This window comes from Dicentrarchus labrax, unplaced genomic scaffold (genome assembly GCF_905237075.1).
Source record: "Dicentrarchus labrax unplaced genomic scaffold, dlabrax2021, whole genome shotgun sequence".
In the NCBI taxonomy this organism is placed as follows: domain Eukaryota; kingdom Metazoa; phylum Chordata; class Actinopteri; family Moronidae; genus Dicentrarchus; species Dicentrarchus labrax.
In genome coordinates, this window is record NW_026136701.1 from 19,047,601 (window position 1) to 19,071,514 (window position 23,914).

The window sequence follows — 23,914 nt, forward strand, 5'->3', positions numbered from 1 at the left end:
TTGTCAAGTCAACCATCTTTTTATTCCACGACCCTTTAGTTGGGATTTGGAAGAAATTTTACATGGAAACAAAAGGTGACGGTGGCCGATGTGTCTCTACCAGAGAAAATCACCAACATAATGTTAAATGTTAAATTGTGCCAGAACGTTATTTAAATTACAATCATTGTGTTACATTCTTAAACATGTTTCCAGCAGCTTTCTGTCTGAAACAACCCTGCTGAAATCACCAAAGTGCACAAAGCAGCTCATAGTATTTACAAACAACAACTTTACAAAATGTAGTTTCTTCCACAAACCCCATTAATGTATGATTCGATTGCAGCACACGCTGAGGAGCAGGACCACAGTACACATTGTAATCTGATTCAACCTGAAATAAACCCTTCGTGCTTGGCACCTCATATCTAAAACAGATGTAAACTTTCAAATCCACAGTACCTCCTCGTACCGAATTCATCATTCATTAAATTACAAAGAAAGCCTAAAAGTGAAGACATGAGTGCTTAATAGTTAAAGACAACCTGCTTTCATTAAAATTAAAAATAAAAAAAAACTTCTCATAAAAGTCTTTGGCAAAGTCTTTTGCTTTCGCATCATCTTCATTTAAAATATTATCTTTCCTAATGTACAAACGTTGCTTTTTACATTTTTTGACCAACCAATACCATAAATACTACATAAAAACAGCCAGTAATAAAATTCCATAATCGTGCCACTCCTCTTCGTTCTGGACACACGTGGATGTCTTGAGATCATGTCCAATGTTTTAACAGCTCCATCAGTCTTATAAGTGTTAATAAGTCTGGACCAGGCCTCATCCAAACTCCAGTGTGTAGCTCAGGATTAAAGGAATATTACTTTCTCTTTACCAGTTTCATGAACATCTTTGGGAAAAGGAGGTGGTACAGGTGGTGGATCCTCGCCGCTGCCCCTCTTGTACGTGCTGAAGGACTGAGACATTTTCACATTGCGGACAGATCCTGGCGGGTTGAAGACTCCTGAAGGAAGAATGTAAATAATAATGAATAAATAAATGGAGCCACAGTAGATATCTGACAATATGAGACACTGCTCTCCTCATCAAAGTAGGAGTTTTCTCCACAAGGGGGAGCTGTTCAGTCACTAACCAGCACTAGAAAAGCCAACCTGCACCACATACAGGAGAGGAAACCAATAGCAGAATGTGTTGATGTTGCCACCTACAGGCATCGAAAGTAGCTGGAGTTTTAATCCTTGTGCCACCTGCAGGCGATGAGTGTTACAGCTATTGTTTGTTTTGAGGTTTTACATTTAACACTTGTATCGCCTCTTTGCTAAAATACCATAATTAGTTCCAATTAAAAATAATTGTCACACTAACTTTTCTTAATGCAGAAAAAATATTCACTTTTTGTTAAAGTTTTGTAAATTAGTTCCCTCTTTTAAACATCTTGACCATCAGACAAGTGCAAGTCGTCTCTCTCTTTAACTCTTTAAAGAGTTAATGTCTCGACAATAAACAACAGATTATTAGAAATAAAGTTTATAGATAAAATATTAACAGGATGTGGTGAGTGTTTGGATAGACTATCTGACTTTCTCTTAATGACTGAGTGAGAAGACATTTCTCTTTGACCGACTGCACCTGACTGGTAGATGCTTTGAGGACTGGCGTTCCTTTTGGATCTCAGACTGCCTCCTTCTTTCCCCGTCACTCGGATGGGCAGCACCTGGTTCACGTCTATAGAGGCTGGATGTAGAAAGACAGGACTGGGGTTAGTGTTCTTAGTTTAAAATAATTTCAAGGTGACACACTAACCAAATCTTTAAGCTAGTTGAATTTGAAGGCTGATTGAGGTTTCAGCTTTATCTAAAACTCAACATTATCTGTTTACCTGCACTGTGCGTTCTCTGGTGGGACCCCTTCGTCTTGGTGCCTTTCTCCTTTCCCTTGGACAGACCAGCCAGCTTGGTGGGGATCTGCTGCTGCACCACGGCGGGCTTGAGCACCTGGTTGGTAGTGCTGATCAGCTGGATGGGCAGCTCGGGTTTGGGCAGCATGGGGCTGATGCTCTCCCTGCGCGGCGGAACCTTCGGAGGAGTTTCCATCGGGTCTGAGGCGGCGGCCAAGAGCTTCGGGTGTAAGGTCAGATTCCCGCCTCCGTTCACTACGCTTCCCCTGAACGACTGGTAACTCCAGTACTAAGGAGAAAGAGGACAATGCGTGACTCAAACTTTATTATTTTAGAGTTACAACTCTCTGATTTCTACCTGTGATGATTAACTACAAACTCTAGAGCTTCTTTCTGATTATGTACTTTACTATTAAGAATTAAATCAAGACTCAAGTTAGTTCTGATTAACTTGTTTCAGAGGATTTTAAACCACTATTGTTATATAGATTGTGCTGACTTAATGTTCCCTGACTAGATTATAGAGCACAGACAAACTATGGACAGATGAAGGCAATAATGTTAATAAACATTCAATCAATCTGATTCCTGTCCTATTCTCTTACTTTTGCAGGATCCTCATAGTTGGACTTCTTTATTTTCTCTAGACGCTCCTTCTCCTGATCGAGACGCTCCTTTTCCTTGTCTACTGACTTTGTGCTTTCCCTCAGCCTCTCCAGGTCCTGCTGATAGCTTTCCCTCTGCTCCTCCAGCTCGGCCTTCTCCTCACTGAGCTTCTCCTCCCGCTTTCGACAGTTGTCCTCCCTCTGTTGCAGCTGAGCCTCCAGAGCCTCGATCTGCATCCTCTGCCGCTCCTTCTCCTTCTCCCAGCGCTGCTGCTCCTCTCGATGCTGAGCCTGCAGCTTGTGCAAATGGGCCAGTTCCTCCTTGTGCTTTTCCAAGTTGCGCTGCTTCTCCTGCTCGAGCAGCACGCTGCTATAATGACGAGTGGGCTGCTTGCTCTTTGTCTGTAAAATGTTCTGCAGTTCAATCTGGCTGTCCTGCTGGGCGATGATTGCCTGCAACAATATAACAAACATATGAAATCTACCACAGGCAAACACACAATTTACTACTGGGGTAGAAAATTAAAGGCATTCTTCTCTCAAAATACACATTTAGCTTTACAATTATAGCCAAAAGCAAAAAGAAACATCTGTAAGAAGCTTCCAAAAAGATGATTTCACTGTCTTACTTGTAAGCTGTAGAGCCTCTGTGCGAGCATTATCACTTTGTCACACACCTACGGAGAACAAGAACAGCAGAGACAGACATTTTTGTATGAATACTGATGGAAAAACGAGGAAAATAGTTAACATAATAAGTAATAGAAGGTTTACCTCTCCCTCAAGGTAATGACTGAAGGTTAAATTGTGGTTTGGCATCTGAGTGTCATCATCAGCCTTGAAGCAAAATAGCATAAATAATTGAAAATCTTTTTATATTTTATCACCAGAATGGAAGTAAGGTTTGGATCCTCTTCATGTGCGTCACTCACAGACTGTTCCAGGCCTTCACAGTACGTTTCCTGCAGCAGAGGGTCACTAATGGGGCGACTGCTGTACACCGGACTGCCCTCGCTGCCACCTTGCCTCTCAGTTGCATCTCCGGCTGAGAGGAAATGAAATCATACACATCCAAAGTCAATAAACACCTTCACTTATTCAATATGGAGTAGAGTTGATAATATTTACTGTACAGGCACAAACAGCAGGATGGCTTATTTGTCAGATTTATTTTTAAAAAAGTTGAGTAATGTGAGGAAAACCAATGCAATTAAAACAAATATTAAAATACAGCAATAATATACCAAAAGAGACTCATATGCATACTTCTGTGACGCTGATGTATGATGCAAGAGTTCCTAAGAAAGCTCAGTCAAATTCCCAGATTCCCAGCATAAAATGCACGTCAATAGATCCTGCTTACATTAATAAATACTAAATAAAACGCATACTTCTGTCTTCAATCTGACTCCTTTTGAAACATTAAAGAGAGATCATGTCACTACCACGTTAGCCTTATGTCAGCTTACTTTTCACGATGCTAGCAGCAGGGTTGCTATCTGCCACTCCAAACGTCTTGGCCCTCCTGATCAGCCCGCCCTGCATCTTACTCTCATCCACGGGACAGTTTGGGTCTTTTATCCTCAACAAGAGCAGGTTCTGCAGGTTTTCCACTGCAGACAAAAGAAAAAAACTCCTTAATCTCCACCTTAAAAAACATTATCAGTGCTCTGAGTCATGACTTGGCTGTATAAGAAACAGAGTATATAAGATAGTGCTTGCTCATGGTGGGAATTGTTGGGTCACGGTCAATTGGAACAACAGAAATCCTCTCCGGACACTTTACAGCAGGTCTAGACCGTACTCCTTTAAAAAATGATTAACAAACAAGACTGGTTGACACAACAGAGGCTAACAGATGTCTCAGCTCTCACCCTCATCGATGGCTCCTTTAAGCAGCGTCTCCCCCTGCTGGAGGTCGGAGGTGTCTCCTCGGAGCAGCAGCCCTTTGTGAGGGGTTTCCTTCTCCGTCACTGTCTCGTAGAGAGCAGCAAAGATCTGCTGTTTCTCTGTCAGATTTTGCTTTATAAGGTCATCCCTCATCTTTAGAATATCTAAAGAACAACAGCATAAAATAAACTAGTAAATGCAGTGGAAATGTAGAGGCAATTTGACTGAGCATGGCTGCCCCTTTCCAGTGATTCCTGCTTTATATGCGTGCACATAAACAAGAAAACAGCATACAAAGAAAAAGTAGAAGTTGTAGGCACACTAACATTTTCTAAAACAATCTAGAAATGCAACAAGCTCCAACAAGCAGAACAATACCACATTTTAATTAAATTAAATTGTGTTTACAAGCAGTAACCAACTAATCCTACTCAGTTTGCCTTTAAAAGGAGAAGTGTGTACGATTTAGTGGCAGTGTGTTTCATTGAATGTGACACACATTGATTCAATCATTTTCCTATAACATTCTTGAACCACCACAAACTGAGAGGATGCTCTGTGTGATTTACTGAGTGACCGATCATCTCGACTGTCTTACCTTGAAATTGTTGCAGTTTAGCAGTCAGCTCTCGATACAGCTCCTCATCTGGATAACTGAATCACATCGACAGTATTATCTTTTAGGTCATACTTTTTAAAAACATTATTCATTTATTTTTAAATTGAGTTTTCATGCTCAGTCCTTCTCAACAAAAACAATACGGACAAGATTTCCGTGAAATGTGCCCATGCCCCTCACATTGTATCAATCCTCATGACTTCCTGAGCTTTCATAAAGTGCCATTATCAATAAGAAATGTTAAATGCAATGCACATCTTATTTATGTTCCATAGAGAAAAAATCCTTTTCATTATTAAAACAAGATTTTTCTTTACTTCACCTTCAAGATAAAATGCCATGAACCACATGACCACTACTAATAAAGATAAAGGATTTTATTGATTGCTATTTGAAGAACTGACCTAACATAGACCTAAATTATGGTCCATGGTTTCTGTCTCTCTCATCTATCAGGTATCAATGCTATTAACAAAAACTGTTGAGTAGATTTTCCTCAACAGAACTCACTCTGCTCTCTTCCCAGTCTTCCCTGCTTACCAGTTCACGGCTTCCCGTATCATCGCCGTCCATGTGATGCGTTCCTCCCTGGAGCCTGTGTGGATCTCGTACATTTCCGGCATGCTGGTGGTGCACGCGCAGATAAGGAACATGGCTTTGTCGTCATGAGCCACTTCCCTAACTATCAGCCTTTGAAGGGAGATCACTGGTGGTTTGTTATCCTGCATGAGCCACAATAATATAGCAGGTGTTATTATTATTCTTATCACAATCAGTGCTGGATTATTTATATTATGAAAGATATGATCATATCTGGATGTAATGGTTTAAAGGAAAGAAGCTGTGTCTGACAAGGAAACGGTATAAAATATTTATGTAGGTAGTGACTGACTTCACTCAGTGTTTGGGCAGAACTCACCACAGCAGCAAACACAAGCTTCTGATCTTTCTCTTGTAAGAGGAGGAGTACGTCTGACAGCAGCACAGCTTGGACGTCTGCAGGGACACAAATGCTTCTCAGCATCAAAACAACACAAACGCTTGATGTTTGACTCAAGCTGCTACAGAAGATGGAGACATGACGCAACCTTTCCATCATGTGTGACAGTTAATCTTTGAAGCTCAAGTAATGACATAAAAATATGTTGACATACTGGTTTCTCTGAATCTTTCGGTTTTCACAAAAGCAATTTGACACAAAAGTTGAACCTCTTATTACGATAAATGACAAGAAAAAAATAACAAATGTCTGCCCTGTAACACTGCAGTAATCCACTGAGTTTAATCTAAATCAGTCCAGTGTGTACGTATATCTATGTACGTACACACAAAGACACACTTTGGTTTACAATTTGACCTTTGGTGACCCCATTAGGGAAATCCAAAACAGTAGCTGGAAACATGTAAAAGTTTTGTGTTATGTGCAAAAGATTGACAAGAATCTGAATGAGTAGAGTACAATGCAGGTCCATATACAGTGGATGTATCGCAGAATACAATTCAGTCATTTTGAAATGTATAAAACAAGCTTTGTACTTTTTCCTTGTTGGAATAATATGCAGTTATTAAATGCTTGTTCCGTCTTCTTACAAAGATACCGCTGTAAATTATTCTGTCATTTAATCATCATCTCTTGCACAAGGAAATAGAACTGTTTGATGATCTAGGAAGCTGTGAATGAACTATGTTGTTGGGAGATTCTTCAAGTCTGATTAGCCTTTTAAAAAGTATTTTCAAAGAAGATTTATTTCCTTTGCAGTGCAGGGAACCACACACATTCACAAATCCTTACATTAAGAATATCGCTTTACTTTAATCGTCATTGACTAAGACAAACAGCCACAGAGTCAATAAACTCTTCACAAACCTTTTTGTCTACCAGAGGACTTCCATGTGACGGTGCCTTCATGCAGCAGCATCCTGTCTCCCTGGATCAGATCCTCCCTGCGGAACAGCTGTCCGTCCTTCATCCGGCCCTGAGATTTTGGCTCCAGACGCAGGCTTATCTCTCTCAGACGAGCTGCTTTCTCATATTCACTGACCTGATCGTTCACCTGGGAGATGGTGTCTTTGATCAGTGCCAAACCCTGAACCAGAGATTTGTACTCTTCTGTGTCAGCTGAAAGGAAAATGATATAATTTAGGTAACCCAACTGGATTTCCTAAAGGTCTACTGATGAGTTTAACAATGAAAACTTGAGCATAGACGTGTAACTATAATGACTTGTTGAGCTGTAGGTAAGTGATGAGGGGTGAGAGTTTACCTTCCGTGTTCTGTATGAGCCGCTCCACCAGGATGGGATATTTCGTGATGCGTTGAGTCACCAACATAAAACACTCAGGGATTCCCAACCTTCGCACGAGGGGCAGCTGACCTATTTTCTGTCGTTAAAAAGAAAAGGTTTTTCAAAACTTGCATCATTCCTGCCTTTCTCCTCCGAGTTGTAAACGGTCTTAGGTGAAGCAGCACAGACTATTTTCCTTTTGTTGGTTTCAACATTGTTGGTGGAAATGTCACTGTTGAGTCCCGTCTATTAGATTCTGCTACTGGTGGTCCATGCACCTAATTCAATTCAATTTCTTGTTTTTGCCAATTCCAGAGCCTCTCTGCAAACAACCACAGGCCTTACTGTGTCTCGTAGAAAATTAATTACATACATTGACCAATGAGTGAAGACTGCTTACCCTCATAAGGATCTGCAGTTTCTTGTTGTTCTGCAGCTGCTCTTTATAGAAGCTGATGGCTTCATTGTGACGACTGCAGAAAAGACTGTAATACACTATCATTCCTTCTCCCAGCTCACCTGAAAACTAACACAAAGGAGGAAAAAAGATATTAAGATATAAATAATAAATCAAGTAAGATATTTGTAAGGAGGATCCGATTTAATAGTAAAGGAACAATGTTGCATTGAAGTTACTGCCAATGTATCAAAATCCATGAAAAGGTAGGGTCTCTCAAACTAATCAAATCGAGGACAAAATAATCATTTTACTGGTTTTTTTTGGCTCACATAACAACAAAAAAACACCTGGCTTGCACATTTCGGCACAGAGCCTTCATCAGAGTGTGAATGTTTAATTCAGCAAATGTTAAATGAAATCCTCTTTTTAACTGCAGTGCTACAAAGGCTATAAATTAGAACAGAAAGCTCTGGTGTATCTGTGCTTTTATCTGTTATTCTAACTGCTCAGTAAGGAAAATCACTATTACCACAGGAGCAAAAATGCTTCTCCAGGAAAGTGACAAACCCCAGTGACAAAACATAATTCCTGTGCTTACAGAGCAAAGACACACCCGTCTGCGGTCTCTTATAGTGCGTTTCAGACATACCAACTACTCCTATGGACACCTGTAGACTCAGCACACGCAGAGAGAGTGGTTGGGTGGGTGGATGAACATACTAAATAATGAGCAAGGTCCAGCTTAGCAGGAAAAACAGGGCTTTACTATAAACACAATTATTTATTCCTAAATATAGCCTCAATTTTAGATAATTGATGATGAAAACCTCAAACCAGTTCCTGTATTTGTGGTTGTCACAATATTAAACAATGTCAGTGTTGTGTGTTGGGTTGTAATGACACTTGGGAGCAATGATTGCAACGTATGTACACCTTATATTTAAAATAGAGGTCGCCCACATATGAAAACGTTGTCACTTAATTCAATTTCTGACAACTGAATAGCTGGTTAAGCTAGCAGACTGTTTGTTGCCTCCCTCTGTGTAGAGATGTAAACATAGCATTGAGTAAACTGTGAACCTGTTCACCCAATTTGTAGGTGAATGTGAGCGTAAGATTTAGTTGTGCAAGATATAAAATGGATGACATAACGTGTAATTGGGAATTATGTAATCATTTGGATCAAGAACATTTGGATAATGTTGATCTGTTTAAAGTAAATTCATGATCCTTTTAAAGAACATCCCTCTCCCTTCAGTTGTTTTGCTGAAGACATGCATGGAAAGGTACCTCTACCCTGCTGTGATGTTGACATACAAACTTTACTGCCATTTTAACCTGAAGGTGAGTAAATAATGACACTTCCATTTAAAAAGGACTATTTCTTGAAAACATGTTCCATACAACTTTGTTTGTTTGCAAACAAACTTTCTCTCAGAAGAACCGATGATGCCTCTCCTCTCCTCTCTGTTGCAACACGTTGATTTGAGCCGACTGACAATGATTTGCACGGAAATGTAGCCAGCTGTGGCTTTAAAATGAATCTATGCTACCTGAGAGATGAGAATATCCCCCAGTTGGTTGATCTGGTAGTTGTTTGGGCTTCCTTCCTCTTGACTTTCATTTTGGCGTACTTTGAGGCAGTCAAGGAAGTGCTGGTGGAGGCTGAGCAGAGGCTCCACTCCACTAAAGAGTCGCTCCAGTCTGGTCTCTTCTATCAGCAAAGACTGCCTCAACTCGTGCATGTAAACCTGGAGAAGGATTTTTAAGGTGCGTACATGGTGCATCTCTGTCTGGATCAACTCTAGGAAATTGATAAAGAGGGATACCTTGATTAGTATGTTTGAAAGAGGTTCAAGGTTCAATGCCTGAAACATGTAGGAAAACATATGTGAGATAAAATAACAATAACATCTGGACACTCAACAACTTGTGTGCTTGAGCAAGGCATTTAGCTCTAAACTAGTGAACACAAAAAGAAAAAGATGTGAACCATTAAAAGGTCCTCTGAGTTAAAGAATTATACAGTGCAATACTATGTTCTCTGCCATCAGTGATCAAAGATTCATCTTTTTTAATGGGTGATCGACATAAGAAAGACACACACAATTTAAGAGATGATAGGCAATTACTGAAAATAAGTTTTTTTTGGATGCGGGGCTCATTCTTTAACAGATTATCCATTTACAGAGTCAGCGGATTAAATTTACCATAGATGACGTCCTGTCTTTTACCAGCCTCTTTGTTCAGGGCCTTCAAGTAGTTCTGGTCCACCGCTACACTCCATGACTCCGCCTCCAGGCTCTGGGCGTTAGTCTCGAGCTCGCCTCGCAGCAAAGTATAATGGGAATCTGGATGACACATAGAAAGTCACACTAGGACTTTTATCGCCCAAAACTCTTGTGCTTTGTGGTCATATGAGTGTGTATCTCAGTGATTCATTACTGGTCAGGTTACAGGTTATTTTTAATGATTTTTAAATGTCTTACTTCTGCAACATAATTTTCTTTACATATGGGAACAAGTTTAGTTGTTCCAAAATACAGGAACAAACATAAATCTATTCAAAGACAATATAAGTATTGTAGCTGCTTAACTGGATTTTCAATTTAAAACTGTTGAATTACACATTACACATATTATTGACCTTTCTATAAGCCCATTATTAAGAAAAAATATGATGAAATAAACAGCATTATGTATTAATATCCTTGTGTTAGAGAATTTTATTTATGTTTAATATTGTCAATTCTTTTTAATTCCCTGCCTAAGATGACATTTATCAAATCCCTTTCAATACCAAACTGAAAAAAGCTCAGATTACAAAAGCTTTTTTTGCACACCATAAGGTGTTACAGAGGTAGATAGGATGAAAACTCTTCACTGGGAAGAAATACATTTTACACACTGCTGATCACTTGTACTGACTTTAACTATATGAATTTAACCAGATTACCAGAGGACCAAAATATCATTATAAAGTGAGATAAAGTGGTCAACAGTGTGCGAGATTCCTTGGTTCCTTTGTACGGTGTCACATAAATTTCATAAGAGATAATTAAACTTAAAATGAATAAAGACTAGGCCATCCAAATTAAAACTACAAAGTTTCCTGATCCTGCTGTTGTGACAAAGGTACAGGGAGCTTTCAGCAGTTTCTCATCCTGCTGATGGCGACCAGCTGACCTTCTAGGTTGATGGGCTCAGCCAAGGAGGAAGCCAGAGACACAGAGTCCTCAGTGGTGGGCTTAAAACGAAGACCTTCGACCTCATCCATCTGCACAGGACCAGATCTAGTTGGTATGTGATGATGAGATAAAGCTCAATGGGTAAAAGTGATTTCAGTGCACAAACAAACAAACAAACAAACAACACACACTAACAGGCCAACAATAAACATAGATTTTTATTTCAGCTGCTAACTCTTGACTGGAAATCACTCGGTCATGTAGAGTATGAGGAAAAACTAAATTAAGACACTGCCAGTTGTACTGTGTATGTGGCCTAAGACACGGGGTGCATGATGGAAATGAGTTCTTAAAATACATGTTCACCAACCTGGAGCTTGTGTCGTAAGAGGAGGAACCAGACTGAGCACTGTCCTTTTTAGGGGTGACGGTCATGCCTGGACTGAGGAAGCAGGCAGGGAGGCCATAAGAGGCTGGGGGAGAAAGTCTCTCCCCAGAGCTGAGAGAGAGCAAGAGCAAAATGGGAGATATTGATTATTTTTGGGGGCTTTTTTGCTTATTTTATTGGATAGGAACAGCTGAAGAGAGACAGGAAAGGATGGGGGGGCGAGAGGAGAATGACATGCAGCAAAGGGCCCAGGGCTTTTAGTACATGGTGCAAACTATCAGGTGAGGTCCAGGACGTCTAAGAGTTTTTAATTCAATAGTAAATGCAGATAAATGTACCTTTATTTTTTTGACAAGCCTTTAAAGAGGCAGGCTACCTACAACAGGAAGAGGACTGTGAATGGAGAGTGCATATCATGGTGCTGAATCCAAACAGGTTGTTGCAAAACTAATCTAGTCCTGTAGAGAGGGAACTGGTTTGACAGATTGCAACAGCACAGCTCAGGTCAGACCAGCTCTCAGGCAAAGAGACAACAACAAAAGAAAACACAGCGGCTACAAATGTTGTATATTAAAGTGTTCCAGGTACAGTAAGTGTTTGCAGTTGCACGTACATGGATCGACATTTCCTATTCTACTTTACAGAGATATTGCTTGAGTCACTCTCTTATCTTCCTCTTGGCTTCATGATAGACGTGTCTGCAGGATGGAGGTGTGAAAATTTAATAGACCCAATAATAATCCTATCACTGACACATCCTCTCAAATCTACCTTTGAAATGAAAGTGTTTGGCATTTCTATTGTTAAAGGACTTTAAAAGTCAATCATCTCTGTCTGTGACTGAGAATGACTCACCTTCAGTTCATGTGTACTTCTGCTTATTGTTTTCTGTGTGTTGTCTTCCACGGTTTCCTTATGACACTGGAAAAAACATAAAGGGAAACAAATCGGGTTAAAGCAGTGGACATGCAGAGGCTTTTGTGTCACAATCTGACTGAATTTGGGGCCAAAATGTGTCCCAGTTTTAGAGCAGCAGCCCTCAGTGACCCCACTTGTGTCTATGAGTGTGTTTATATGTTTAAAGGAGTATCTCGGCTATGAGGCTTATCTAGGACCTTATGATTTCTGTGATGTGGAAAGAAACACTGAATTGTGGAATGTGATAAGAAATGTTGAATAAACTGTACAATTTGTGGAATTCGCCAAAATGTGGATGCAATTAATTAAAATAAATTCAAAATTTTCAAAGCCAAATGAGCAGAAACGTTTGTAGAAATTCCCCAGAAGTGTTCCTGAGATGTCGCGTTCACAAGAACAGGACAGATGGAACTGGACTATAAAAACACAGATTTGAAAAACGTGGAATTTGGGAAAAGATGAAACAGCTTTCATAGCTTAACCCGGTTTTGACCATATTCAGGATATGGCGTTTACAGCTTATCACCACCAAATCAGTCTGCTGGACCTGGGCTGTATAAACGAGCACAAGCTGCGGTTGTTTAGGAACAGGTCAGACACAGAAATGTGTGTTATTTGTTCTTATTGACAATATGCCAGTATTTGAGTTCATTAACTGTTACGGTAAGACAATTTTCCACCTTTTTAGTTTCCCTGCTGTACTGAAAATACTACCGAACCGTGACCCCAAAACCATGGTACAAACAGAACCCTACATTTTGTGTACTGTTGCACTCCGAGCATAGAGTATAGAATATGTAGATTTACAGCTTTTCTCTGTTTTATATCATATTAAACTCCCTTTGGGTTTCGGTTTTGGACTGAGAAAACAATCACCTTGAACATTTTTCACTATTTTCTGACATTTTATAGACCAAAAGATCACTGGATTAATCTAGAAAAGAATCTGCAGATTAACTAACGATGACAGTAACCATTTGCAGCACTACACTCTTGTAAACACACTCTCTGTATGTGTGCACATCTTTTGGCCCTTGAGGGTCAATGAGCGAGATCCACTGTTGTTCACAAAGGCCACTTTCTAATACGTGGTAATATAAATCATACTGAACAAATAAACTTAAACAATGCATAAAATAAATGTTTAAAAAGGAACAAGAGGCCTAAACACTGAAAACTGCCACAGCTGCAGAAGAAACATCACATTTTGTTCCAGCTACAAACTGCACCGTATGCAAGCTTATTAGTTAAAACAGAGAGTGTTTAGAAAAGAAAAAGCAGCAGGAGACACACCTAAAACATACACATCACTGTTTGACTAAAGGAGTTATGACACAAACACACACACAGGAGCTCACCTGCTGTTAGCCTCTGGCTCACCTGTTTGACACACACTGTAGAAACCTTAATATCAGTGTTTGCAGCACACTACTTAAAAACAGCTCACATTCATGAGGGCTTCAATTCAGGTTGAACTCCCAGTGCTGCTAAAGGTGGGCGACTGGGCGTCATTTTAAAGATTTATCTGATTGTTTTTTAACTTATTTAATTTATATAGAGAATAACATGGCTTGTGAGAAAAAAACAGTAAGTACAGCTAATAGAAAAAAAGTATGTTGTAATTAGGGACCATTGTTTTGCAGGTGGAAGCATTTTTTTTAATCTCACCTGGCTGAAGATTGATTTAAACAATTTTATTAGCTGCCATAATGCAGCCTGCGATACTAGAAAATGACATTTATAATGATATATGATCATAATGATATAAAGGTCAAGCTCCGTTACGCTGTCTGGACTCTAACTCAAACACTTCTTAGATCTATTTTTTTGTTGACGCCTAAACACAAAAATATAGCGAAAGTTAAGTAACTATGTCAAAATGTATCTTATAATATTCAGCCAAAGAATCCACATTACTGTTCTCAAACCATCAACTAGTCAATTAACTAATTACAGGCAGGACTAGTCTAAACTCAGATCTTAATACTGTTTAGATCTCTCTGCTTCTTGTTGTGTCCTGAAATCAAAATTAAGAGACCCACAATACTCCCATTACTCTTTTCTGTGTCCGTTCTTCAGGATAAAAACAGCTGAAACTCTATGCTGAGTATTTTCTATACGTGATTGTTTTGTGATTTTTATCAGGCGCTTGTATCATATTACTTTCTTTAAAAGACTTATTTCTAAGCCTTATGGTATGTTATTAGCTATACTGTGGTTGTATGGCTCAGCCCCTCGTTGTGAGTGACAGCCACACCTCAAATGATTCACCCACACTAGGCGGAAAGCGAACGGAGGAGCATGAAATACAGGTCATTCCCTGCAAGAAACAAAAACAAGACCAGCAAGTCTGCCAAGTATCCTGCAGAGAAAGGAAAGACGGAAAAAGGCTAAATGCTGCGTGTGTGGAAAGTTGTGTCACTTAGAAAGAAGTGGGTCCTAATCACATCAACAACAAGTGAGAGTTGCTGATATTCTGACTGTGAAACCGGGGCGTTGAGGGTTACCAGCTGTGAAACTATACCCATTAGCCTGAGGAGAACATAAGAGCTGACAGATACAAAGAAACCAGTGATCCGTGTCGCTCTTGTTCCTAATAAACCCTGGAGGCTTGTATGTGTTTCACATCATCACACAGGTATAATTTGTCAAAAAAATAGGAACACCAGACGACTATTTCATTTCACACCTTCCTTTACACCGGCGTGCACTTTTAATGCCGCCTATCACATCCACCAGCCTTGACACACCGTTTACTCATTAACTTCTCGATACTGTGTTATCTTTAGTGTAACGTGCTGTAAACGCATGCCAATGTGTTTCTGTCAGTATGAACAGGTGAATCCTACCTTTAGTTCTCAGTCTGAGAGAAGAGTGACGTATGTGTGTATGTAATGCAGTGAGTAATGCCTGGCCAGCCTCAGGGCCTTTACCCTTCATACTGCACAGTCTTTAAACTTTAAATCCCACTGAATATCGAGTCTGCATTGTGTTTTGCTCTTGCATTATCACTGAGTAATGCAGTTTAAGTACAGATTGATTTGAGCAGTCTTAACTGCCTCACAACCGTAATGTTAATTTACCATAAGAACATGCATGTTCACTGTGATTGATTATAGAAAGAGAAAGTTTTAGGAGTTTGCTGCCACATTGAATGGGGAAAAAATGGAAACCAATGGCGGTAAGGAACAGAAAAATGTCTAAATAACAGCATGGTTTGTAAAATGGTTAGATGTGGCATTGCTATTGGTGTAGCATGATATCCTCTGGTTACCCGAAAGAGATTCAGTATACATATAATAAAATAAATATCAATGCATTATATTACATTTTCTCATGCTTAGGGGGTCAGCAGCACCAGATTGAGTCCTAAGGTTAGCAGAGAGACTTGTTAAGTGTAATATTTTTATTTATATAGTTAAAAAGGTCCAGTGTGGAGGATTTAGTGGCATCTTGCAGTGTAATTGCAGATTGCAAGTTCCTCGCTTCACCCCCTTCTAGGCTACTGTAGACACATGGCGGTTCAACAACTTGTGATCACTTCCAACTAAGACAAATGTTCTTTACAAACAATAAAATAGTGCCCATTGCATTCTTGTGTCATTTGTATTGCTTTAAACGTCAACTGTTAAATACAGTCTCCTAATACTGTCGTTGTGAGGCGGGACTGAAACCTATATGATTTCTTACAAAACATACCTCCAGTGTTTGGTTTGTTTTTACCAATCTGAACATTAACATTAGTCCTGGTGGTGTAGATGTATAATGTATCACTGTTATGTTATACAGTATGCAACAACTTCAGGTTAATTGAGCTACTATAGTAATAGATAAACAGGACAGGTTCACTGCTCAGACATTCCTAAAAATAAAAGATAATGTTCCTTTAGTGATTCCTTTTAATGCCAACACTTCAACTGACCCTTTAAAAGTCTCACATCTTCACCTTCTTCAGATCTTCTAGGTGCCACAACCTCCACTGCTCATATACTGCTTTCAGTAGTTTAAATTAAAATGTCATCTGCTTTTAGTTTATACATTTTTAAATCTCAATACATACATGATTTTAAACTGGCAGTGCTCATCTTTACTTGAGCACTTCAACTCCTTATAGTAATTACTACTTCAACTAACTAAACATTTTAGCTCTTTAAAAATGTTTAAACAACGACCACTTGTAACTAGTTTTTAATACTTTTTCCTTTCTCAAACGTCCTATTTTAACGTTTCAACTGCAGTTTTAACGGTTGTATCACTCCGCGCAGGCTGAATGTTTGGAATTATATTTTAACGGAATGTTTTCATATCATTCCGCGTTATGGCATGACGCTCTATTTCGCTTTAAAAATGAAAATCTGCCATAAAAATGTAAAGTTTCTTTCATATTGTAATATCTCACTTGCAGGAGATTTGCAAGCCATTAATTAAAAAAAAAACAATAATAATAATAAAGTACGTTTGATAACTTTGTGCGTTATCCGGCGGAAGGGGAATGTGAGGAATGCCAAGGGGCTGTAACAGGTGAGAGAAACAGACCTGGATTTATAACGTTAACCACTGAAAATGTCGGATTAAAACAACAGAGACAGGTGCTTAAGGAGTTTCAGGGAGGTACAACAAACAGGTGTAAAGTCAAGAGATGACAACGTATTAGCTTCCTACCTGTACGTTTGCTTCTGGTTGGCATATGGAGACACAACGATAGTTTGGCAACACAAATTAACATGAAAAAAGTAGTTCGTGTCAGTTAGAATGTTAATAAAAAAAAAAAAAAAGCAAGATGTCGGCGCTTTGGAAGCCAACTGCCGTTTTCATGACGTATAAAGTTACTTAGCTTACTTTTTTTTAATTTTTAATTTTTATTTTTAGCTAATTTTAACCCAGTAACGTTATGTATGCAACCATTATCAACTGGTTCCTCCGCCGCCCTGCTTAAACACGAACAATGACCAGCAACAGTTTCATCTTACCCGCGGTGGTGAACTCAAGCAGCAGCAAGTCCAACAACCGTCCGTTTATTTCCAGGCTTAATGAACGCGAGAGAGAAAGGAGGGAGGGAGGGAGGGAGGGAGGGAGGTGTGTGTGTGTGTCTCAACAGCTTCCAGTTAAAAGAAGAGACCGGGGAGGGGATGCCTCGGGAGGAAGAACAAGTGCACCATAAAAACATGGGAGCCGAGTTGTTTAGGAGGCAGGGGGTGTTTTTAAAATGAAATCCGTCCTCTGGATGAGCCCTCCTTCCTTCCACTCCCGAAGCATTGTGGGAACCGTTTGCCTTCAGTGCGACCGCATTCCGCGAGCTCATTCAACGACACACTGCTTTAGATTTAAAGCTGCAGAGGTCGAATTTAACACAAAAAACTTTTTTTTTTTTTTTAAGTTGTTTTTTTTAAAAAAACTTTCACTATATCCTGACAGCATTACATGAGACAGATAATCAGGTTCTTCTGGCTCGTTCTAGGGCTCCGAATGCGCATTTGGAAGAATCCACCGGGCCCGAACGAAAGCGACCAATCAGAGCGGAGAAAGATATAAACACGCTTTAGGGTTAGAGGTGTGAAAATGGTTGATTTGTTGACTCTAATTCCTAGGTCTAAAAGCGTATATATTTGACGCTCTGGGTATGTTCTTGAATCTTTCTGTGCTCTGATTGGTTGTTGTCGTTCGGGCCCGGTGGATTCTTCCAAATGCACATTAGGAGCCCTAGAACGAGCCAGAGGAACCGGATTTTTTCGCAGATTATCTGTCTCATGTAATGCTGTCAGGATATAGTAAAAGTTACAGAATATATGACAAAGTTATTTTTTATTACTGCAGCTTTAATGCAGACATGAGGCATTCGTGACCTGTCTCTACCAGTATGACCCTGCTAGCAGTAATGCTGTGGTTATTATTCTGGCATTGATATAAATTACCAGATCTATTTTTAAACACTGTTCAGCAGGGTGGAAACTGAGATGCTTTTTTATTTTGGTAAAAATAAAGTTTTTATTTATTTAGACAACAACAACAAATGCAGGCAGCAGCTCAGTGTGATTGCGCCAATTGAACTGGCCTGAGGGGTTTGTATTTGGTAGGCTATTAGTCAGAGATAGTCCTGTTTGAAAAATAATGAAACTGTTAAATTGTTAATTATATTATTACTATGTGTTGTTATACTGAAAGTTGCCTGTTTCACTTTGATTTCTCTGATTCAGGGTGTATGTTGTGATCCAGGCCGGTTGAGAGGAAGTACTTATTAGAGGACAACTGGTGACCCTCAGAAGGAGAAAGTCACTATAACTAAATGGAGCTTTTTGGTGTGAAGGTTTTGTTTCCAGCTTTCATTTTCTTAAGCCAACATAGATGAGAAGTGACCAGAAAGGTGAAACAACTGTGTGACTCCATCTGCTGGGGAAGATTGTGTGTTACAGTCAAAAGGCTACCGGCCTTGTGCTCAGAATGAGTTCACTCTGACTGACTTCAACCTCCTTCACTTTCTCTTTTGTCAGATCTCTGGGTCGATATGAAGTGTTGTATAAGTCCCTGTTGTCCAGACATTAAACCAGACAGGTACGTACTTTAGGTTGGGTTTAGTGATCCCCAGACAGACTGAGATGAGAGCAACAGGTGCTGTGAAGCATCTAAAACTATTATTATATTTGCAACAGCGGTGGTTGATCCTCAGAAACAGAAAGGAGCTGGGGCTTTTGATAAAGTTAGCAGAGATGCACAGAGCTGAGTAGAGATGTGGAAATGAGGCCTTAACTTTACCTGGACAACAGTGGACCAGGATTTTAGAAACACAAAGTCACAAATCCTCTTAAACAACCCTCTCTTCCCTCAGAACATTTGGACAGAAACCAAAAAGAAAGTCTCTAAAATGTACATTTAAACACTTGGATGTGTTTGTGATCAGTTAAAGGAATATTATTATTTCAAATATGCCTTTTAACAATACTCGTAAGACTCATTAGAAAGCATTATTGGTGTCTGCAATCGTTTCTCCTGTTGATACCTGTTCCAAAAAGATCTCTTTCTAATGCAGCTCTAATGTAAGAGATGGTGGCACAAAAATCCAGCCACAGACAATACGAAGATTCAGCAGTCTACGTAAAGTCCCCTGTTACTTACAGCAGTCACATCAGGAAGGGATCTCATCACAGATTATAGGAGACTCTTTCAGTTTACATATGAACATTTGAGTATTGTATTAAAATATGAGCCTGCCCTTTAATACCATTTAAAAGCTCCTGCAGCTTTATGGGAGATACTCAGAGCGTCAGTTACACATACAGTAGTTTTAGTGATGGATTAGCTCATCCACACTGCCGTTACATGACAGTATGAAGATAAAAGACCTTGAAAGCTTATTTGGCTTTCACATCAGAATGTATATATTATTAATATTGTGCAGAAGACTTGCGCAGTACGTCTTCACATAGATTGTAGTTCTCATTGCTGTCCAGCAGGTGGCAGCGTTGCACTAGAGGTGTTGAGCAGCAGTTGAGTCAAACCTGATACACACAGGATCTTGAACTGTGGCACTGTAACCACTAACAGATGATACCTTCATTACCCACATAACATTTAAAATATGCAATTGGATTAATGCTCCATAGATATGTGATAAGTCACATATGTGATTTATATATTAGCAGACATACACAGGAAAGTTGCTGTACATATACATTTTATAGGCTGCATTTTAATGTATTTAGACTTATCTTAAATGAAAGCTTTGTTGGATTTGTGTTTTAATTGATAGTTTAAATATCATATGATTGCAGTTCTAGTAAAGTTTATTCTGAATTTAATGTAATTAATGTTAAGTATGTCTGTAAAAAAGGAATATAATCTAATCATTTTTAAATATAAATGTCTGCATTTGGCTTCATAAAGTGTGAGTGTGTGCACATATTGTTGCATATTGGAAACTACCTTTCCTTACTCTGTTCACTGAGATAAAAACACCACTTCCCTTTATATGTATATACACACATATATATACATACATACATATATATATACATACATACATACATATATACATATATATATATACATACATACATATATACATATATATACATATATATATATATATATATACATACATACATATACATACATACATACATACATACATACACACACACACGACAAAGAAACACGTCACTGTCTGGAAACACACATGAATTGAGAGAATGTAAAGTAACAGAAGCACTGCCAGAGCCTCTTCATGAATGCACCTTGCTGCATTATTTACAGCACTATTTTATTTGATCTTGATATGATGGGCAGACAGCTTAAGCTGAAGACGCCAAACACTCTTTATCCCGGGCATCGCATAGCAAGAAGACCAAGTGCTGTTGGTTGATCATGAGTCCAAAAAAAAGAAGCTAATTAGTATGATTTCCTGGATTAGAAAAAATAAACATAAGAGACTAACATGTAAAAACATTTTCTATGACCGGAAATACCTCAAGAATGACAACATATCAGCTATGTACAAAAACATCAATAATATATTTATATATATATATTTATATATTTTTTTATCTTCTATACCCACTAAAATATATCAAAGAAGCAGCTATTGGTCAATTTGAGGAACTCGTTCACCAACATGTTTTTGAAAACGGTTTAAATATCCTTCAGCTGTAAATGTGAAAACTCAAAAAAAAGGAAGAAAAAAAAAGAAAAGACACGTAAATAAAATTTAAAAATATAACCCGACAAAAGTCCTGTGTTCATCCTGTGTGCCATCTTGGAATACTGCAGAGTGTGAGGAGGTAAGCCACTTCAACCAGCTTCTCCAGTGGACAAGAGTTTTGTTCGAGGATGGACCGTCTTTGACCGTCCAACGAAGAGTTCCCAAAAGTTTTTTTCATTCTCAGTTCGTCATCCACTTTGCGTACAAAGATTTGGACACAGTTCCATGACAACTGATATAGGCCACAGACAAAATAGAAGGGCACTTTCAAAACGTAGCAACCCGGGGATGAACGCTTTTGTTGGATTAGAGAGAGAGGAGGGCGGGAGGGGGGACACAGTCTGGACTCGGGAAGGGACAGTGGGGTTTTAGCAGCCTTCTTGTTTGTCAAGAGTTTGTTTCACAGTTGAATTATTAACCACCCAGTCTAGCACAAACTTGGCAATATATATATACAGTATATAAACTACAATCATGAACAAGATAGACGTGGGAGGTTCATCCTTAAATACAAAAAGTGTCTTCTGGCGTCCGTGTGTGGACTTTGCTGTAGTGTGTGTTTGTGGCATCTGAGGAGAAAAATAAAGGTCCTGAGATATGCACTGATGGGCTTCTGAAGAGAGAGTGATAAAAGTGTGATCTATATAAAATGACAACAAAAAACAAAAATATATTTAACTCTATCGCATTGACATGTTTGCGGGGTGGGGTGGGTGGGGGGTGTGCACAGTATGTTAGGAGGGGCTGGACCGCGGTAGGGCCAGTATTCGTCCGTTGGTCTTTCCCCCGTTCATGTGTGTGAACGGGATGTGGTGCTCCTCGTAACTGCCCCTCAGGCCCATGGAGGAGGCCTCGTCCCTGTCCAAACACTGTTCCCTTTGGGAGTAGGACGACGGGTCCAGCGGGATGCTTTCCATGTTTTCCATGTCTAGGTCAAAGTCTTCGCTCTCCGGCGGCTTGTTCTCCTCACTGTAGAAGAAGGAGACCTCCTGGAAGGTCGGATGCAGGTCCTCGCGTAGCATCTCGATGATCTCCTGGAAGGCGGGACGCATCTTGGGGTTGTACTGCCAACACATCTGCATCAGGTTGTGTCTGCGGGGGGGGGCAGAGGGGGAGTGGGGTCATGGTTAAATGATACTGATGTGGGAATTTTAATTTGTTCACTATAGCTATTCCTGTTGTACAAATTAGTACTGCATTTTTCTCTCTTCATCAATCAGTTATTCATTTGGCCTATAAAATGCCAGAAAACAGTGACAAATGTCCATTGCAAGACATTCAGTTTACAATGATATGGTATAATAGATTATAATATAATATGATACAAAACAGAGAGGAGCAGCTAATTCTCACATGAGAGTATGCGATCAATGTAGTTAATAAATTGTCTCAGGGAGTCTAAAATAACTAAATAATTAAAATCCAACCATCTCTCAGCCCTTATCTAACCTTAGTCCCTGCTCTTGTACTCACAATCTGTCAGCGCAGTTGTCCGGCCGGTCCAGGTAGCCTCCGTCCATGACAAACTTGAGGACCTGCTCGTTGGACAGGCCCTGGTACGGCTGCTCGGCCAGCGTGCTGATCTCCCACAGCACAACCCCAAACGACCTGGCAAACAGGAGGTGGACGAGAGACAACAACAGCGACAAAGGGAAAATGAGGACAGGCCGGTTAAGAGACCTGACAAAGTAAATCTGTCTGTAAACACTTGAACAGGCAGACCGAGGACAGAGGTGGCGGCTGAAACACCGGTGAACAACGGATGAAAACAGGTTCGCTACACACTCTTCTGTTCTGATCTCACATTTAAAAACATGTATTATTTGTTATTATTGTCTGGTTTTATGACTTGTGTTGCTCTGTGGTGAAAAAAATGGACTCAAAAGGAAATGATAAGCCTTTGGAAGATATATATATATAGAAAGTAGGGAAAATGGTATTTTATGAAGCTGCTACTGATGAGCTAGACTCACAACCCAGTCCCTAAACACTCTGACTGAGGACTTTCTCTAATATGGCAGAGGTGTCACTGACCAGCAGTCTGAATTTGCAGTGAAGACTCCGTCCTTCAGAGACTCGGGTGCCATCCACCTGACGGGCAACAGTCCCTTCCCTCCCTTCCTGTAGTAGTCGGTCTCGTAGATGTCTCTGGTCATACCAAAGTCTGGGAAGAACAGATGATTTTCATTAGGTATTATATGTTTGTAAGGGGCTTCATAAATTCCAATGTGTCATTTAAGTATTTTTCCTACAGCTTCTCAGTGTTACTGGTGCATTTTATCTGCTTTAAATATATATAACGTCTTTTGTTTTCACTACAAATGCAGAATAAACAAATGGGTTATAATGGCTATGTCCAAACTTAAAGCCACTTTAGGGGCTGCATAGACAGGACAGAAACTAATGCATCTGATAAACACACGTTCAACATGTCCACTAAAATAAACAGTTCAAACCTAAATTCTTCCGCTTTATGTGGCATATTTTATTGCTCATTTATTTATATAAGCATCGTCAATTACTGATGCAGGAATCCTTCATAGCTGTCAACAAATTTAACCAAAAAGCTCATTGAGTGTTATTCATTGGTCGTACCTCCTATTTTGACGGTGAGATCGTGAGCTACCATGCAGTTTCTGGCCGCCAGGTCTCTGTGGACAAACTTCTTGGCGTTAAGGTAAGCCATGCCGTCTGCGATCTCAGCTGCCATTTGAATCATCTCCTTCAGAGTTGGCGGCGGACGCCCGGGGTTGTTCTGAGGGACACAAGGCAGATTTTATAATAGCTAACACACAGATTCACACTTTTTTTCCTTCATGTCAACAACTCGTGATTTCGGGCTGATTTGGAGCCCAAGTTTTGATACTTTTGTCATCACACTTGACTTCAAGAGCTTAGTAGCAACTGTTTTTTAAGTCCTTTTTGATTTCAGCAGACTTTAGTGCCAACTGCTCAAATCCTCTGTCAACACCTATCCTCCTATTCCAATCCAAGTGCCACCCGTATGTTAACACACTTCAGAAGGGGACACACT

At 39.7% G+C, this 23,914-nt stretch overlaps 2 protein-coding genes across 5 annotated transcripts in view; both read right to left on the reverse strand.

Annotated features, from left to right (window-relative positions):
• On the reverse strand, positions 1 to 17,442 carry arhgef18a (rho/rac guanine nucleotide exchange factor (GEF) 18a). 3 transcript variants are annotated; one of them, XM_051399170.1, is made up of 21 exons: positions 17,159 to 17,441; positions 12,126 to 12,191; positions 11,253 to 11,381; positions 10,881 to 10,987; positions 9,905 to 10,045; positions 9,248 to 9,498; positions 7,695 to 7,820; positions 7,274 to 7,391; positions 6,877 to 7,128; positions 5,929 to 6,005; positions 5,550 to 5,731; positions 4,989 to 5,044; positions 4,375 to 4,554; positions 3,970 to 4,113; positions 3,433 to 3,545; positions 3,275 to 3,337; positions 3,130 to 3,177; positions 2,501 to 2,953; positions 1,878 to 2,184; positions 1,628 to 1,732; positions 1 to 1,001 (listed from the first exon to the last, which is right to left on the reverse strand). In XM_051399170.1, exons 3-21 carry the CDS (start codon positions 11,315 to 11,317, stop codon positions 847 to 849), a joined length of 2,943 nt encoding a protein of 980 aa, XP_051255130.1. In that variant the 5' UTR covers positions 11,318 to 11,381; positions 12,126 to 12,191; positions 17,159 to 17,441; the 3' UTR covers positions 1 to 846. The 3 variants fall into 3 exon arrangements, with proteins under 3 accessions (XP_051255130.1, XP_051255139.1, XP_051255148.1); XM_051399179.1 differs by lacking the exon at positions 17,159 to 17,441 and adding an exon at positions 16,851 to 16,877; XM_051399188.1 differs by lacking the exon at positions 3,275 to 3,337 and having other exon boundaries at positions 3,388 to 3,545; positions 17,159 to 17,442.
• Positions 17,443 to 20,403: 2,961 nt separating this feature from the next.
• Positions 20,404 to 23,914, reverse strand: part of insra (insulin receptor a) — a 50,347-nt gene continuing 46,836 nt past the window's right edge. For both annotated transcript variants that reach the window (XM_051399138.1, XM_051399145.1), the window contains 4 exons: positions 23,476 to 23,635; positions 22,915 to 23,044; positions 22,354 to 22,488; positions 20,404 to 21,972 (listed from right to left, as the gene is read on the reverse strand). In XM_051399138.1, the coding sequence (XP_051255098.1) occupies positions 21,615 to 21,972; positions 22,354 to 22,488; positions 22,915 to 23,044; positions 23,476 to 23,635 (783 nt within the window). In that variant the 3' untranslated portion in view covers positions 20,404 to 21,614. The remainder of the gene's footprint in view (positions 21,973 to 22,353; positions 22,489 to 22,914; positions 23,045 to 23,475; positions 23,636 to 23,914) is intronic.